The following is a 16,204-nucleotide window of genomic DNA, read 5'->3' on the forward strand; positions in this document are numbered from 1 at the left end:
AATACAAGCGTCTGAAATGGATGTGAAGACTAAAAATTTCTCCATTTCCACTGTCGGGGTCGCAGCCTTAAACGCACAACTCTTATGGAGCATATCTGAAAAAGATCAACACAGTGGAAGTTGGTCAGGTGACCAAATGTATTTTTGTAACTTCGTTGTTCAGTGGGATTGTTGAATTCTTTGGACTGATCACTGCTCAGAGTAGCTTGAGAAACTGTTGTTCACAATCAGAGTTTTCTTCTCTCTTTTCCTTTTGCTGTTGAGCTCCGATGGCACATTGAGAAGTCACTGCAGGTCTCATGTGATACATGGTCATTATGTTTCCATTACATCACTACAGATTTGCACTCTGCATCTACGACTACTTTAACGTACAGATGAAAAATATTTTGTGTAATGTTCTCATGATGTGCCTTGTATCACTGGCAAATGTCCATAATTCCTTAAATCCCAAACTATGTGCGAGGTGTCAAGCGCAAATCTTAAAAAACATAAGGTAGCTATAAGAGTCGAAACGGCTTCCCATCATGCCCGGCTGTCTTAACACTTTGAAATGTTCACCCTTTGTCCCTACTGAATCTGCTCCTCTTCACTCAGTCAGGAATTTAGGAATAGTGATAAAGCCATTGCATGCTTAGAAAATCGTCAGACCACCGTTTACAATCTGCACTATCTAAAGGATTGTTTCCCGACTTAATCTCACAAGTTCCCACTGCAAGACTGACTGCAGTGTCAGGTGCCATTTTGAAATGAGGCAGCAAGTGGTCAAGATGCGAGTTTTAAGTGTTACAGCACTGAGGACAATCCAAGCAGCCTTAATATTATTACAAAGCAATTCTCCCCGTCAGACGTACTCCCTGGCTCGTACGTGCCCTGACACCTTTCTCCGTCATCTCTCATCTTCCTCTTTCAAACACTTTGTTACAACGAGAGCATGTGTGTATATTCTGGGTGTACAGTTCTAAGCTCTGTAAAAAAAAAGAACTTTTCAAATCTGTACAATATTTAAATAAAGAGTATAGTATTTATTATCCGGTTGTATTTGATGGCCTTGACGAGTGAGTGAGTGTGAGAGAGAGAGCTTCTTCAGATCAAATAGTCTTTCCTCCCCCTCCATGCTAAGACAAACATATTTCACACACTGACATTTTTTAAATAAATAAGTTTATGGGTCATTTGAATAAATAATTATTTCTTAAAAATGGATTTACAACTGAAGATTGTGGGGAAAATTAACACTGAAAACAATGAATACAAGCAAAGTAACTGTTTGAGCTAATAAATCTTAACCTTAAACTCTATAAAATTCATTTAATTCTGTCTACAGTTGGACATTGTGCAAACCTTAACACTTATCACAAAAACTTAAGGTGAGAAACAAAGTTGTGTGTAACACCTCTGTTCTTAGAGGCTTCTTGTGTAGTCTTCCTCCTCTTCGTCACTGTGAAATGCGAGAACAGGCAGTCTGGCAGTGCAACCGTCCTCAGACGACAAGGCCCTGAACAGGAGGGAGCAGATCTAAAGGGAAGTAAACATATGTGACATATGTTAGTGTACAAGTCAGATTTATTTAGTCCCAGTGTCTTAAGGTTGTTCTGAGCTATAACCAAGGAATTCAAAGCATGTAGGCTACTCACTCCTTTATCTATTAGCATACAGTATCAGCCTTGAATAGTAGCATGATCACTGTAAGCAGGCTATTGCAATGCAAAAAAACTAAAACACATTGCTAACATTAGGCCTGAAATAATAACTGAAACCTATTTTTCAATAAGGGCATCAGTGTATTGTGTAATTACACTGGGTCTCCAAATATTTACATCTAATTGTCTAATGTAACAAACTCAAACCCAGAGATGCTCCCAAACAAAATGTTGACAGTCAAGTCTCAAGTCACTTTGTGTGTGCGACTTGAGTCCAAGTACCAAGCCTTGATGCAGTCTTTTTAAAATAATATGTCAGTGTGTCAAAAAGTTTATTTCCTGAATTTGTTTGCTAAAGCAAAAAAACGTTATAGAAAAAGCTCTTAACCCTAATGAAATAAAAAAATAAGTGCTGCATCAGATCTCTGAAAACTGGTCTAACAAGTTATTAACCTCTTTGGGGGGCCAAAAAAAAAAGCAGATCCCCAGACAAAAACATTCAACACCGAGGAGCAACACCAGGTGCCGTCCAGGAAGGAAAAAAGTTTGGGTTTTGACTGATTCCAACAAATCACTGCCAGATTGCAATATTTCAAAACCAAACCACACTGCCAGTCTGAAGTTTGTCTTTCTGTCTCCTCACTGGATATTTTTTTTTTATCTTGCATGTGTCTTGATGTCTCACCTTTTTATCTAAGCACTTAATACCTTGAAGTGGTGAGTTGCTTCTTTTTTTTTGATACTGCTTTTATATATATTTTTTAATGAATTGTGTTTACCCCCATTTAGACATTGATCTGTTGAAAGTATGCCTTTCTTTAGGTGTCCCAAAATGCAAATTAGCTATTTTAATGACAATTTGTACAGTTTGAAATGAATGCAGAGGTTGTTTAGATTCATCATAGTGACATAGACCTCCGCATCGTTCACATCCAGAGTCACCTTGCTCGTCTCCTTTAGTCATGCCTCGTGTGGCGAGGCAATATGGCACTCTGGGCATACTTCCAGCAGAGGTCAAAGTAAAAAACTTGAAGCACTTTGGGACTTCACAATGACACCCATCCTGTCAAAACTGTAAAGCCCGCCCGCCTCAGAGAACAGTCAAAACTAAAAAACAGTCAAAATGAATAACTAACAGGAGGCTCTTGTTACCGTGGAGGAAGCGGGCGTCGTGGTGGCACTGACACAGGCCTCATCAGCTACACCGAGCCAGTTGGAGTCGTCAGGCAGCATGAGAGCAGGTGGGTTGATTATAGGGCTGCCCTGGCTGGATGCTATCAGCTCCATCACAGCAGGAATATCCTGAGGCGTTGTGCGGTCTGCCTCGCATGGACCTACAGGTGGAACCGCAGCCTCAGCACACCTGAGGAAAACACACACAACACACTGATCTCTGTGGCAAGCTTCTCTTTCGTCTCTTTTCATTCCAACTTAATCAGTTCTTCTGCTCGCAAAAAGAGTTGTGACGCTGTTGTTATTGTGGTGTAGAGCGCCATGTCTCATGGCAGCAAAGTAACAATTCTATCCCTGTGCAGACGACACGGTGAAGTCACAGCGTGTCTCAGTGAAACTCGTCCCGTGTTGATTACCAGCGAGAGCCTGGTGAGGAGAGCTGTTGGGTATACTGCCATGTCTCATAGAGAGAGAGGAGATAGTGTTTCTGCCTTGAAATGGCAGAAAAAAAGAAGAGAGGTACACAAAGCCTGCAGAGGAAATTTCCCATAAAACTACAACCATGATGCTACGTCCACACATAAAGCATTGATTGCAAATTTTTGCAACCATCTGTGCATTGAATTTGAATGCAATCTACTTGCACAAAAAATGTGCAACTCTTTTACTGTGAATGCAGCCTTAGGCCAGAAAAAACTTCTTTTGGACAACTCAAATTACAGTACATATATAAACATATTGAACAACCTAAATGTTGCCTTTCATAATAAAATTGTGTTTTGTATTTTCTAAAGATAAAAACAGCGCATTTAAAACAATAAAATAGTATCACTCGGTGCTGGAGGTGGTGTTTAACAACATATTCAATCACGGAGATATTCAGTTATTCTGTGTCACTAAAACAGTCAAATAGAATACTGAGGATTATAAACATTGCATTGTAATCGACGTAAGGAGTTTAAATGTTGGAGAACATTGTGTGTATTTACCTTTGCAAAGACATTTGTGAACAGTGTGTCTATATCTGCTGATACTGAAAGTGTGTTTAAGCCCTGTAACTAAACACTGTGCATGCAACCACAGTAGGTGTCATCAGCCTCAGAGAAGCAACCAGACCAGAAGTATATAGAGAGAACAGCAAGCGGGTTTTAAAAAAAAGTCTCCAGACAACCTCGGGCTCTTCAGTTCTACTTCAAAAGGCCTGCGGCGGCAGGAATGCAAGTTTGCATGTTACAAATACGATTTTTTTTATAAATGTAGCCTGAGTGATTCATAGCAAAACAAAAGATAAAGGTTGAGGAGTGCAGGTTGTCGTTGAATTCCTGAGCACTGCGGAGCTGCCTGCTCATTAGTTTAGCGATGGCTCTGCAGTCTCCGAGCGGTGCACACAAGCAAACCAAGCAACAAATGACCCAGATGTTTGACAGTCAGACAGGATCCACTCAGAGCCCAAAGCACAGTAACACAGACAGTTAGCAGAGCCGGGCAGTGACACTGGCAGAACAGCATAGAGCAGATGAGAGGATTACAGACGGTCCCACTGACAGGCTTCTAACCTAACCCCACAAGTCCTGCACTTACCCTATTTATCTGTGTTACAGACACAAGGCTGTCTGCAGTAATACTATGCCCTCTTAGGAAGCTAAAAACAGCCAATGAGGGCAAAAAGGCCTTGACTGAGTGCCAGGAGAGAAGCTCATGAAGCGCCCTGTGGGAAGATTCAATCATATTCTCGAATACACAGTCACAGCAGATCTGAGAAACGCTGCCAAGTAAAAATAAAATTACATCTGTGCTGATACCAATCAATGCAGGCAGAATTGGCTGCAAAGTGTGTGTTACCTCGGTGGAGTAGGGACCAGCATCTCCTCACACTGAGAGGGGCCCCTGCTTTCAGAGTCAATCAGAGTAGCTAGCACCACACTAGCCTCCAGGACCATGTTCTCCACAGAGAAGCACACAGGCCTGCAAACAACATCAGTGACAGAAATCTACTTAATCTCCACTGTCAGAATAACCAGTATTCACTGTTTTACTAAGAAACCTCAGCATAATTAGTCACATGGTAAAATGGCTCACAAACCACTGACTGAATAGTTTAGTGCATTTTCAGAGTATCTAACAGCAGATAGTATAGTAGTAGTAGTAGTTACTACACACTCAGTATGGAGTGTCTGTGGTACAGCACCACATAGACTAACGTTGGTCCTTGCAACTTGAGATACGAATGCAACTTGAACTGATCATGCAAACAGACTTACTTTCCTGCAGCACCAGCGTGGACAGACACTGGAAGGCAATGTGACTCTGCAAAGGACAGTAAACCCTAAACAAGAAAAGACAACAGAACAGCAGCAATTCACCGTCAAAAAAGTACAAATGCTTGTGTGCATGCTTGATGCGACTGTGACATTTTAATACCTAGTCATTTTGAGGTTAGCATTACGGCATGTGTACAACGATCAGGCTAAAGAAAACTATGAATGCTCGAGTACACTGAGGACATCTAAATCTGATTTTCCAAAACAGACAGGAACAAGGACACTCGGCTGGCTAATGAGGAGCCTCACAGCAGGGTATCCCCGAAACATTCCAAGACATTTAGGGACAAGAGCCATGGGTTTAATGCAGGTCAAGTCTCATTAACTGGACTGACACAAGGACTGTTTATCCGAATGGCCAACCAAGTCCATTTACTTTGTTTTTTAAGCCAGTATAGAAGAAAGCAATTTTAATTGGGGTGTGTTCATTCAGACACTAACAAATTACTTTGCATTGCTACGCACGCTATTCAGGAAATTACATTATAGTTCTCCACGTTTCAATATTAATCGTTTAAGATCGACATGAGTTGAGCCAGCCCTCAAAATACAAACACTGTGGTTTAAAAGTTACACATTTTACAATAACTTAAGCAATGTGTAGCCTGCAATTTCTACAAATCATAACTTCAATTATTTTCTCTATGCTGTATAATACGTATCACTTATCACTCATACTAGTTGTGCTATAAAGATGAGATACAACACTGAGGTGAAAGTTCACATGGTAACAATACAAAGAGCCAGGTACTGTAGCTTTTTATGACATTTAAGTATCCAAAATACAGGACCAGACACATGACCTCCAAGACATGAAATACTCCTGAAGCCAGTTACACACACTAACTCTCACTCACACACACACACACACACACACACAATTATCATGTATCCGGTTGAAAGGAGCCTCCAAAAATACACATTGTTACCCTCAACTCCTTCAGACAGAAGGTTATAGCCGACTCCACTCCGATCTGAAAGTATTCAAACTCGTCTGGGTGTAAGGACATCTCTGTGTACATATTCTTCATGTGATCTGTGACAGACAAATAGTATGTGAATAACATTTTTAGTATTTTTTTGAAAAGTTTGCAGGTTTTCCATTATCAGGTAAAGAGAGACTAGTCACACACAGTATGACCGTGGGCCTGGGCCAAATCACAGTGTAATGTTAGCTCACCGTTTTCCTCGTCATAGTAATTTCTCAGGCTGATTCTCAGAGGAGTCATGGACAGAGTGATTTCCTCCTGGGACACTGGGAAATGCATCACCATATCACTAAGGAGCCTGCAGAGGTAGAGCAAAACAAATGGCAACCTACAGAGAATCAACCTACGCATTGAGTAGAGAGCCTTTTATCAACATTGTGCTACTAATGGATGATACTCTGGGTATTAATGATTATGTCTTTGCCAATCTGGTTGACTAAACTGAATTGCACTGAACTGTGTGTGTTGGCAGAGAGCCAGCAGAGAGTAAAAAGCATTGTTAACACCCATTCTGTTTCCAATTAAAATAGATTGGACTGCTGGATCCAGCTTGCACTTGATTAATTTTACAGTAAATTAATTTATTTATTTATTTGCAATACGATAACCAAGATTTTGTTTGCATTAAAATGATAAAGCAATCCTGAAGTTTAATTTGTTGGATGAAATAGACAGTTGAGGTTCTTGAGGTTAATAACAGAATACTGAGCTGCTAACCTGGCAGGAGCTTTCAGCACATTGGGAGAAAGGTGTGAGGCAAACACTGCCTGCAGAGCTTCACTCTCCTGGAAACACAGGTTGTGGGTCTTAGTGATGCCTATCACAAAAGCAGAAACAAGATATTTGGAGTACACTGCCACCAAGTGCTGGTAATATGCAGTGCAGGAGGTATATAAGCATTTTTTGCTTCTACCTATACCTTTTCAGTCTATGTTTTTGTATACTATATAGAATAATATTGTATTGTATTATAATGATTGACTGAATAAAACACACAAACAAACAAAACTTACCAAGTAAATAAAATGTGTTTTTAGTTGTCTATTCAAATGGATAAATGCTTTTACAATTACATATGATGGGTCTCGACAAATCCTGAATATTTATTTGGCCTGCAGCTAGCTTATAATACAAAAAGCAATGTTTACTACCATGCTTGCAGAAAAACTGGATCATCACTCGGTCATTGGGAGTGCTGATTGATATCTGACATCGCTCCACATTACGCTGAATCGAAGTCAAACACCGGAAAAGAGGTAGAACTGACTTAAAAACAAAACAAGACATGTTTTAGACAAGATTGTCACTTCAATTTAACATTTTATAACGACCGAATTTTAAAGGGAAATTATTATTAAATAAGCGTAGACTCCCACTTCTCCTATATCCTGAAAAAGTGTCCTGTGACATCACTTTGAGCTCTCCATGAGCAACATGACTGATTTACCTTCATGAACAGTTTGCAATTGATTGTTTCACGGCCCGGCTCTGATACTGATCCCAGGCTGTAGTGCTGGAAGAACAGCGGCGAGAAGAGGAAACAGGCATACGCAGATTGAGCAGAATTCACTGATCTCAATGCCAGCTATAAAACAGAGAGAGAGAGAGAGAGAGAGAGAGAGAGAGAGAGAGAGAGAGAGAGAGAGAGAGAGAGAGAGAGATTATATTAAGTGAATAGGCTCACTACACCTTGAGGGAGAAATAAGGCCCAATAGTTGGGGACACATAAGAAGCCTCCTGTAAACTAACTTTAATTTAATTTAATTTAATTTAATTTAATTTAATTTAATTTAAAAACAAAAAGAGGAGGGAAGCACTAGTGTCAGTATTCCTTGCTACTCTGCTGGTAGGTCAAGAATATGGGATTTATATTGCTGTAAGGTACACAGTTTCCTTTCCTTGTGCTCACCCCTCTCACTGTGGGATCCAACCACAGCTCATCTCCAATCCGTGACAGGGCATGAACAGCCTTTCCAAATGCTGCAACACAGCAAAGCATCACCAGAGTTGAATATTACCAATATAACGTTACACATTACGAGCAAACTTAGCTTTTTCTTCCAATACAAAGTGGGTCAACTGCCGCAGTCCCGGAAATAATGGCTAAGTTAGCTATAAGCTAAACTAAGCTACTTTATCAAAGTTAGCTTAGTCTTTCGTCATAACTTAGTATTTTACAGGCCTCACGTGAGCTGCGACAACTTACAACATTGTTTTAATCATTTAACACAAATTATACATATAGTTAGGCTTGTTTACTAGTTACCAGCTACCTTTTACACCACTTCCTTCGAGGACGCAGTTCATTTTTGCGATGTCACGTTCACCGCATCACGAGACTCTGCGCGCGCAGTTCACGCGAACATGAAGTATGCTAATTAGCGAGGCCAAAAGACAGGAGTGACCATTACAGAGCTAAATTGGCTTCAACAGGTTCCTCCGCAATAAAGCCACAATAAAGTTTGAATCGTTTTACATACGAGAAGAAAATGTCCTCAAGATACTTAAAGGTACTTGGAGGTTTGTTTATTGCACAGAGGTAGCAAAAAGGTCACAATAAAACAAAACTGTTAATCCAATAGGGATACAAATATTCCTCATGCTATATAGTCAGGTGCAAAATAAAACTTTTTTTTAAAATATGATAGCATATAGTATACAAAGTCAGAACTCAGAGCCATGTAAATATGAATCTATATTTCACTATGCGGTGAGGTCTATAATAAGTTTATATCTGTGTAAATAAGACTGCACACCAGGATGCTTAATGTTATATCTGAAGATGTGTGAGATGCGAAGATTAACATGTTAACAGGTCATTAATGCACTCCAAATACTTAAATCCGTTTGGTCATCTGTTGACTATTTTTGGAAGAAAGACATCAGAATTAGCTGTGCTGCTGCTTCTGCTCTTCCTCTGCCCTTGAGGCTTCGCCCTCGCCACATCCTTCTCTGCATCCTTTGTGAGCGTACTGTTTTCTCTGAGCTGGTGAATCCCAAACCTCCTTCTGGTGGATGGATTCTGACCTAGGAAATGCAAAACACATCACGAGATGAATGGTCGTGGTCAAAGGTCATGCTCGGTAGACATTTAGATACACACCTGGTTGTATGCATGTGTGCAGCACATTGAGATAACGCTGCTTCATCTGCTGCCTCAAGTGCGCTGTGCTGTAAACGTTTGCTATACTGCAAAGGTAGCGTCTCTGTCCAGCTGTAAGGGCTGGATGCTGAGACAGAAACAAGACCTGATCTGATTATATGTTGTAGAATGACAGTGATCTTGTTACACCTGAGTAATATTACAATTACCTCATTCAAACCTTCTGAAAGACCTCGACAGATTTTTAAAAATACCAAAAAGAAAATGTACTTTTGCATATGTTCCAGCATTAGTGGTTACCTGTAAGAATGGTGCAGACATCATAGATTTGGGAATGAGTATCGGCTTCATATGCTGGACGCCTGCAGAAGCATTCACGTGCCTTCCTCTGTACATCTCGCTCACTTGCTGACTAGCTCCACTTTCAAAGCCTGCTAAAGGCAACATGCGGCAAAACAATGCTGAGGTTCTTGTACTTCTTATACTGTTATACTGTATACTGTTCTTATACTATTTCAGAGGTATTTCAGATGTCGTTACTAGTTATTTTTTAGAATATTCTACATACAAACTTTCTTGGCTTCTAAAATATACATTTTTATAAACTACCAAACCATATATAAAGTAGTTATACGTGTACAAAAATATAAAAGGGGACAATCTGCAAAACAATGACTTATATTTGTTATGAAGTTATAATTTGCCTTTATAAAATGTATTTTGTAATCCAATAATGAAAGCAATAGGTTTATTCATGACAAGTTTCCATTGAAAAGGAATACTGTATAAGCTCACCCTGTGTGCATCTCTGGTTAGACTCTGCAGACCTAAAAAAATTGAATTAAAGCATTTCCCAATTTAAAATATATCAATGCATCCTCTTCATTCATCTATTAAAGACTAAAACTCATTGTGGTCTTACCGCATTAAGATGTGACCGTTTCCATTTTTTAACAGGTTTTCTTTTTTCAGCTGCTCAGCAAATGTAACCCGCTTCCTCATTGTTACTTACAATCCCAATATTTCCCGTTAATTAGTCGGAGAGGTTTCTCGTCTCTTCATCAGCTCAGAATGCGTCGCAGCCAGCAGAGCCTCCGAATAGGAAATGAAGGCAGCCCTGAAATCTGACACTATTCCCAGGGTTCCAATTACAGAGCAGAGGCCTAATATACTTGAACCCAGTGTGTTCTCATCTAAAATGTAAAACACAAACTCAATTACAGGCTAATCTGTTTACACACTTTATTGAGCATCATGTCCAATATACATTGCATTGACACAAAATGAAAATAATAATAATAATAATGGCGATAGGGTGGATTACCTGGACACACCATTTTCAGAGCGTATTGCTTAATGACATTTCAAACGCACCGAATCTGTGCAAATACAGTGAACACCGGTCAGAGGAGGTCATGGTAGGTTAGAAAATTCTGACTTAAAAAGGTAATGTCAACAGCAGTTATGTGATTATAAAGTCTACAGAAACCTACTAACTGTACACATCACATTCACCCAGAATGTACTAACAAATGGTATTATGTCTAAACATACCCAACTCCTTCAAACCTGATTGCATGCGCCAAAAGATGGTTGAGCCATTCTTCCAATGTCAGTCACAGACCATAATCATGTATAACATAATTCAGAAAAGATGTCATAATGGCTTTAACGGTCACCAACACCATCGATGAAAATGAACAAATTAAGCCGATGGTTTCCAGACTCCACCCGAACACGACTATTTATATTCTTCAAAAAAATAAAACCTAGATGCAGGATTGTGTTCATTTTCTCATCAGAACACGTATTTATACTTTACTAAGTGGGAGTTAACTTCAAGTCTCTCTCAAGAAATCCAACCCAACTTCAGTGATTAAGTAAAAGGTGATAAATATTATCTAGGTATGAAACAATCAGAACTCAAGATGTTGAATTTGACTCAACAATCTACCCAAAGTCCTGCGACTTATCCATCATTCTTTACCCACACGCTAATTCTACGATGGAGCCCCTACAATTCCCCATGTTAATAGATTTAAGAACTCAAACAACCATAATCTTTGTCAAAATGTATTAACCTGTTAAATTGAGGTGAGTTTAGATGCCGGTAAACGACTGTATTTGGTTGTCTGTGAAAAGACATCGCGAAAAGACATCAGACCATGTGATAATTAATAGATATCGCCATAGACCACGAGGGCTACGTGTTAAAAGGAAGATTAGAGGTTTACAGTACTGATTGCTAAGCAAGACCCTAATTTAGTAGTCTAGTTTCATCCCGAGAAGTTGGCACAATCCTTCTGTTACCATTAGCTATGCTTGTGCAAGGCAATACATAATAAAACCACAACTCTTACATCACCGGTTAAGCCATTCCATTTACATCTACAGCGAGCAACGATACACGACAGAGCTGTTTTGAGGGGATCATGCAGATTTGAGAGTCGTGGCTTTATATCTCTTAGCCGTGCACTAGCATGAGAAGGCAATGCTAGCAGGAGGCCTTTTCTCAGGAAAATATAGACTGTATGAAAATACTCTAAAGGTTTTCAACCTGTCCCTCGAAAAAAACAAGCCGACTGTGAGGAAGTGAAGCCATCGAAAGGCAACAGTGATTCAATGACAGTGTTCAAATTAATCACATCAATCGACAGAGATTTGTTGGGCTGACATTAATCTGGTGGGGTAGGGAGGACAAGTGATGACCTAATGGTAACAGGTGTTTTGTTTTACACAATCTTGACCACTAAATTGCATAAGAAACCTGGTATAAAGTAGAAACTGTTCAGCAGCAGATAAAAAAAAGCAAGTTAATTTACAGTAGTGACATATCTTACATCATTATTTTTTTTCAAAATAAATAAAATTAAATATACAATTCCAGGTAGGAAACGGGTCAATTTCGCTGTTGGGTTCTCAAATTGGCTCATCTTGTGGAAATAGACAACCGTTCACAGAAACGTGGTTGAACACAACCAATTCCTTTGACTGGCAAAACAAGGGGTGCAAAAGCCTTTTGCGGAAACTTTCCCTCTGAAGGCATTTCCTTTAACTGAAAAAAAAGGAACATCATAATTACTATTACTTCTCATACACAGTTTCACAAATGACTGTTATTACTTAGCTGAAGCGACTCAATAAACTTACCCTGGAATTTACAATTGACTACTAATCAAAAGCCATTTCTTGACTTTTTCTTACACAGCGAGCCACTTTCCTCTTGAATTCGCCGTTAGGATCCTCCCTCCACTCTTTCTGTGGGAGCAACATTAGATTGTTTTCAGCGACACATCCTCAATCTTTTTGTCCTGCCACGACAACACAAAGAAAAAGAGATTTTTTTGTGTCAGGAGGACGGCAAAGCCGGTGTAACTCACCGCCGCGTCCACGTTAGCTGGTGAGTCGCTGTTGGGGTCTGCCAGCATGGAGATAACGCTAATCATGATTGTCTCTACCGTGTGGATCGGAAGCCAGCGCTCCTCAGGCTTTTCATAACCAAACTTATCTTCTCCTGGCTCATGCAGAATTGAGATGCAAACGTCTCCGTTCTTTGCAACTGTAAGGAACGAGAGCACATATTTAATGGCAGCCGAAGCAATGTGATGACAGCCTTCATTAAATACAAGTTTCTGCCTCAATCACAATAACCTTCAAAATTATCGCAAAATTTCATTTAATTGTCCAGACTAACTGATGGCAATGAAGATTTAAAGTACATAAACATCAAATGAATCTGCTGAGCATGTTTACCATTTGGGTGCCATATTTCGGTGATGAACTTCATCTTTGGAGGCCGTAGTGGATAATCATAAGGGAAGGTGAGGTACGCTTTAAAAAACCCTCCCTCGCTGTAATACGAAGAGCAGAATGAACAAATGAGAAATTATGGGTTTGAACTCGTCATTTAGCCTATAGATGTTTCAACAAAAGACATGTTGTCCAAACATGTTCTCACTTACAAAAGGGTATCTTGTGGACCAATGATCACAACTTCCCATTTATATATGTCATCATCGTCTATGAGACCAGCTGAAAAGCCCTCTACGGGGTTCTTGTTGAGCTCTGGAAAAAAGAGGCACAGGTTATTTTTTTGTACTACAATAAACTGGAAATGAAACAAGCAAAAAATAGATAATCACGTAAAAACCCAATTGGTACAATTTGACAAATTATCACACACAATATTCCATTGCAGATTGTTTAGAGGGTGTGAAGAGTGTTTAAGAGGAATTCAGGATTTGGTGAATAGCACAACAAAGCTTCGAAACCAAAATTCAGCCCTAACAAAAAAAACCTTCACCTAGCAAAGTGCAACACAAATGCCTAGGATTCAATTCATTCGGCAACATACACAACCAAGTTAAGATTACTTTCATTTTTGTAAACACATAACGAGGACATGAATTGATTTTGTAATAGGCCACAACAAAAAAAAGCCCAGGTGCTGCAAGAAATGGTCCACAGTAAACACCTTTAGAGAACAATGACAATGCGGAACAGCCATAATGACTCTGCGTTGAAATCCCTGACAATGATGAGCCAACCTGTGATAAAAGGCACAAATACATCTACGGTGAGCTGCGTGTTGGGGGTTTTCCTTTTGTTCACCACTGTAAAGCAGTTGCAGGAGATGTCGAGTTTGCATTCACGACATATTGATGATAGGAAGTAGGTTAACGGCTGCTTATGCAAGTGAATACGTAGTAAGTGCTGTATCGGCCCCTTTATTTAACACCATGACTTTCAAAAGGCAGAGCATGAATTGGGCTGATTTGACCTCCTGAGCCCTTGTCTCAATGTTTTGACCCTGTAACCTGAGTTTTTAATAAAACAAAGCATGTGAGATGGGTGCCTCAAAACATTTCCCAGCACTGACATTGATTCATTGACTAAAAGCACTCCTCTGTTATGACATTGATATAATCCGTTTGTGAGATATTCGGTTTTCCGAGTTTGTCATTGTATCCGAATATTTGGTGAAGTAAGAGAAACATTACTTTTGGTGTCTCTCCATTTAAGAGTGGAGAGAATACGCCGCAGTCTCACACCATTGCAAGTTAGTTTAATAAGTAAACAGTTTGGCTAATGTTCCCTTCATCAAATCGTGGTTTCCAAAAATGATTATTACTGTTGAAGTGAATCACCAACTTGAACCAAATTGAGTCAACCACTGTAAAGCCAGTGATTCACAACCCCACACGCAGAGAAAGCAAAGTATATCAGTCATGTAATGGGGTGTTAAATCAGCAGACACCGTGCTGGATGATGTGGCTGTTCAGGACCACAGAAACACCTGAATCCTGTCCACAGTCATTGCGTCCTGACTGTGCACTACGTTATCACAGTACTTCTAACTATTCCAGAGGTGTTCACTTTGACCATGTACAGCTGGGAGAATAATATACATTTTGTGATGAGATGTTGACCCTCATAAAAATGTGAAGCTTAGATATCTTTACTTAAATCAGAATGATGTATTGCCAAATATGTTGCACATACAAGGAATTTGACTAAGGGGAAGGTGAGTAACAATAGACATAAATATGGTAAACAAACAATAACAGTACTTAAAAAACAAGTATATATTATAAAAAATAAATAATATGTATTTTAATAAAGAAAAGATGTGCAAAATCCATAGAGAGCCCTTTTCTCATTTCACACACACACACACACACACACACACACACACACACACACACACACACACACACACTTGTACTGTCAGCCAGTTGCACCTGTACATGAGGGCTACTGGTAAGTCCTTGTGTCTGGCATTAACAAGGAGAAGAAGAACAAAAACACCGCTGCCACCAATCGCATGAATATTGACATTAATAAACGAAGCCAACAGGAGGACTCATCCCTGAGGGCTTCAACACCGAGATGCGTCTCCTCACTAACAGTCTCATAACATCAGAAACATGAGATATTATCTTATAGAGCACCCCAGTTTGTAATCATAACTAGAGTAGCAGCTTATACGCATATGAAAGGCTCGGGATGTACACCGATAACATTAGCAATAGGAAAGTCATCAGGGCAGATTAACCCAGGATTGATTATTCCTTTGTTCCGTCCGCTAACTAATGTCGAACTTGCTAGCCCGCTAGCAAGGTCTGCGACTAAGAGTCGGTGTTATTAAGCCACGTAAACTTATAAATGTGTATCTGTATTTCCCCCAGGATATCGGCTAATCGAGGTAGCTGAACTGCAACAATAAAGGAGCCCATTGTTGTTGCCCGGTTAGCTTCCCGAGCTGACTCCTATGGCGTAAACACAGCTTTGCGGGAGCTAAAAAAAACAACCGCTAACGTTAGCTGCCTCTATAGCGGCTATACTCGCTCACAGTATTTCATTCTTATTACCTGCCAGTTGTTTTCGGAGAAGTAATGCTGATTGTTCGGTCATGGTACGCGGACTTAAATGAAAATCACTTTGTGTCGACAAAATACTTTCCAAATAATAGAGCTAAAGCACAAATCGAGGTGAGATCTTGCGCTGCCTGCTGCTGATTTCCCTCTCTGTGTTTTGACACAAGGTTCAGCTGCTGGCTGGAGCTGTGCGCATGCGCGTCTACACTTGACTATGTGTGAGCGTGTGTTCTGTGCGTGCGTGTGCGCGTGTATGCAAGCGTGCGTGTGTGTGTGTGTGTGTGTGTGTGTGTGTGTGTGCGTGCGTGTGTGTATGTGCAACACAAATCAACAGGCACTAACCTTCCTGCACATGTATTTCAGGACCATTAGAGACCAGGTTGTGGAGACAGTTGTGACATCATCTAAATACTGTAAGTGTCAGCAAGAGGGTCTCCTGAAGTCAATGCCTTGTAGTCTTTTGAGAAATCCAGATGACACTGACTAATATTGGCTGTAGTGGTTCACTACATGGAGGTGTCTTGTGGTTGATGTGATTTGGTTTGTAAAAACGTTTGGCCTTATAGACTGTGTTAGAGTTTCGGCCTCTACATTTCGT

The 16,204-nt window shown here is 40.0% G+C and overlaps 2 protein-coding genes across 4 annotated transcripts; both read right to left on the reverse strand.

The window, feature by feature from the left end:
* Window positions 1-1,050: 1,050 nt before the first annotated feature.
* On the reverse strand, window positions 1,051-8,466 carry rad9b (RAD9 checkpoint clamp component B). 3 transcript variants are annotated; one of them, XM_068604658.1, is made up of 11 exons: window positions 8,400-8,466; window positions 8,036-8,106; window positions 7,574-7,711; window positions 7,278-7,353; window positions 6,844-6,943; window positions 6,318-6,454; window positions 6,067-6,173; window positions 5,078-5,142; window positions 4,659-4,781; window positions 2,796-3,006; window positions 1,051-1,518 (listed from the first exon to the last, which is right to left on the reverse strand). In XM_068604658.1, the coding sequence occupies exons 1-11, from the start codon at window positions 8,431-8,433 to the stop codon at window positions 1,405-1,407; spliced, it is 1,176 nt and encodes a 391-aa protein (XP_068460759.1). In that variant the 5' UTR covers window positions 8,434-8,466; the 3' UTR covers window positions 1,051-1,404. The 3 variants fall into 3 exon arrangements, with proteins under 3 accessions (XP_068460759.1, XP_068460757.1, XP_068460758.1); XM_068604656.1 differs by having other exon boundaries at window positions 1,054-1,518; window positions 7,278-7,392; XM_068604657.1 differs by having other exon boundaries at window positions 1,058-1,518; window positions 6,318-6,424; window positions 7,278-7,392.
* A 1,991-nt stretch (window positions 8,467-10,457) lies between these two features.
* LOC137779184 (ubiquitin-conjugating enzyme E2 G1-like) lies at window positions 10,458-15,774 on the reverse strand. The gene is made up of 6 exons (XM_068566738.1): window positions 15,601-15,774; window positions 13,192-13,294; window positions 12,983-13,080; window positions 12,610-12,788; window positions 12,380-12,487; window positions 10,458-12,284 (listed from the first exon to the last, which is right to left on the reverse strand). The coding sequence occupies exons 1-5, from the start codon at window positions 15,641-15,643 to the stop codon at window positions 12,401-12,403; spliced, it is 510 nt and encodes a 169-aa protein (XP_068422839.1). The 5' UTR covers window positions 15,644-15,774; the 3' UTR covers window positions 10,458-12,284; window positions 12,380-12,400.
* Window positions 15,775-16,204: the final 430 nt, after the last annotated feature.

Source organism: Clinocottus analis, unplaced genomic scaffold (genome assembly GCF_023055335.1).
Source record: "Clinocottus analis isolate CAN_PGR_092001 unplaced genomic scaffold, fCliAna1.0.p SCAF_7, whole genome shotgun sequence".
NCBI classification, from domain to species: Eukaryota; Metazoa; Chordata; class Actinopteri; order Perciformes; family Cottidae; genus Clinocottus; species Clinocottus analis.